Source organism: Pterocles gutturalis, unplaced genomic scaffold (genome assembly GCF_000699245.1).
Source record: "Pterocles gutturalis isolate BGI_N339 unplaced genomic scaffold, ASM69924v1 scaffold35855, whole genome shotgun sequence".
NCBI lineage: Eukaryota > Metazoa > Chordata > Aves > Pterocliformes > Pteroclidae > Pterocles > Pterocles gutturalis.
In genome coordinates, this window is record NW_010147066.1 from 1 (window position 1) to 205 (window position 205).

At 69.3% G+C, this 205-nt stretch overlaps 1 protein-coding gene across 1 annotated transcript in view; it reads left to right on the top strand.

The window, feature by feature from the left end:
- Positions 1 to 7: 7 nt before the first annotated feature.
- The window catches only part of NDUFB6 (NADH dehydrogenase (ubiquinone) 1 beta subcomplex, 6, 17kDa), a gene marked incomplete at its 5' end in the record, with an annotated part of 2004 nt that continues 1806 nt past the window's right edge, over positions 8 to 205 (top strand). Inside the window, one exon of the mRNA XM_010085941.1 lies at positions 8 to 111. Within this exon, the coding sequence (XP_010084243.1) occupies positions 8 to 111 (104 nt within the window). The remainder of the gene's footprint in view (positions 112 to 205) is intronic.

Here is a 205-nt window from a genome sequence, read left to right on the forward strand (position 1 = left end):
CCGGCCCTGTCCCCGCAGGTGTACAAGGCCTACCAGACGGGCGGGTTCGTGCTGCTGCGGGTGCTGATCCCCGCCTGGCTGGTGCACTACTACCTGAAGTACCACATCATGGTGCGTGAGGGACGGGGTCTGGGTCAGCCCGGGGAGCGCTCGGGGGGCTGGGGTCGTGCATCACCTCAGGGGCTGTGCAGCGCCGCTGGGGAAG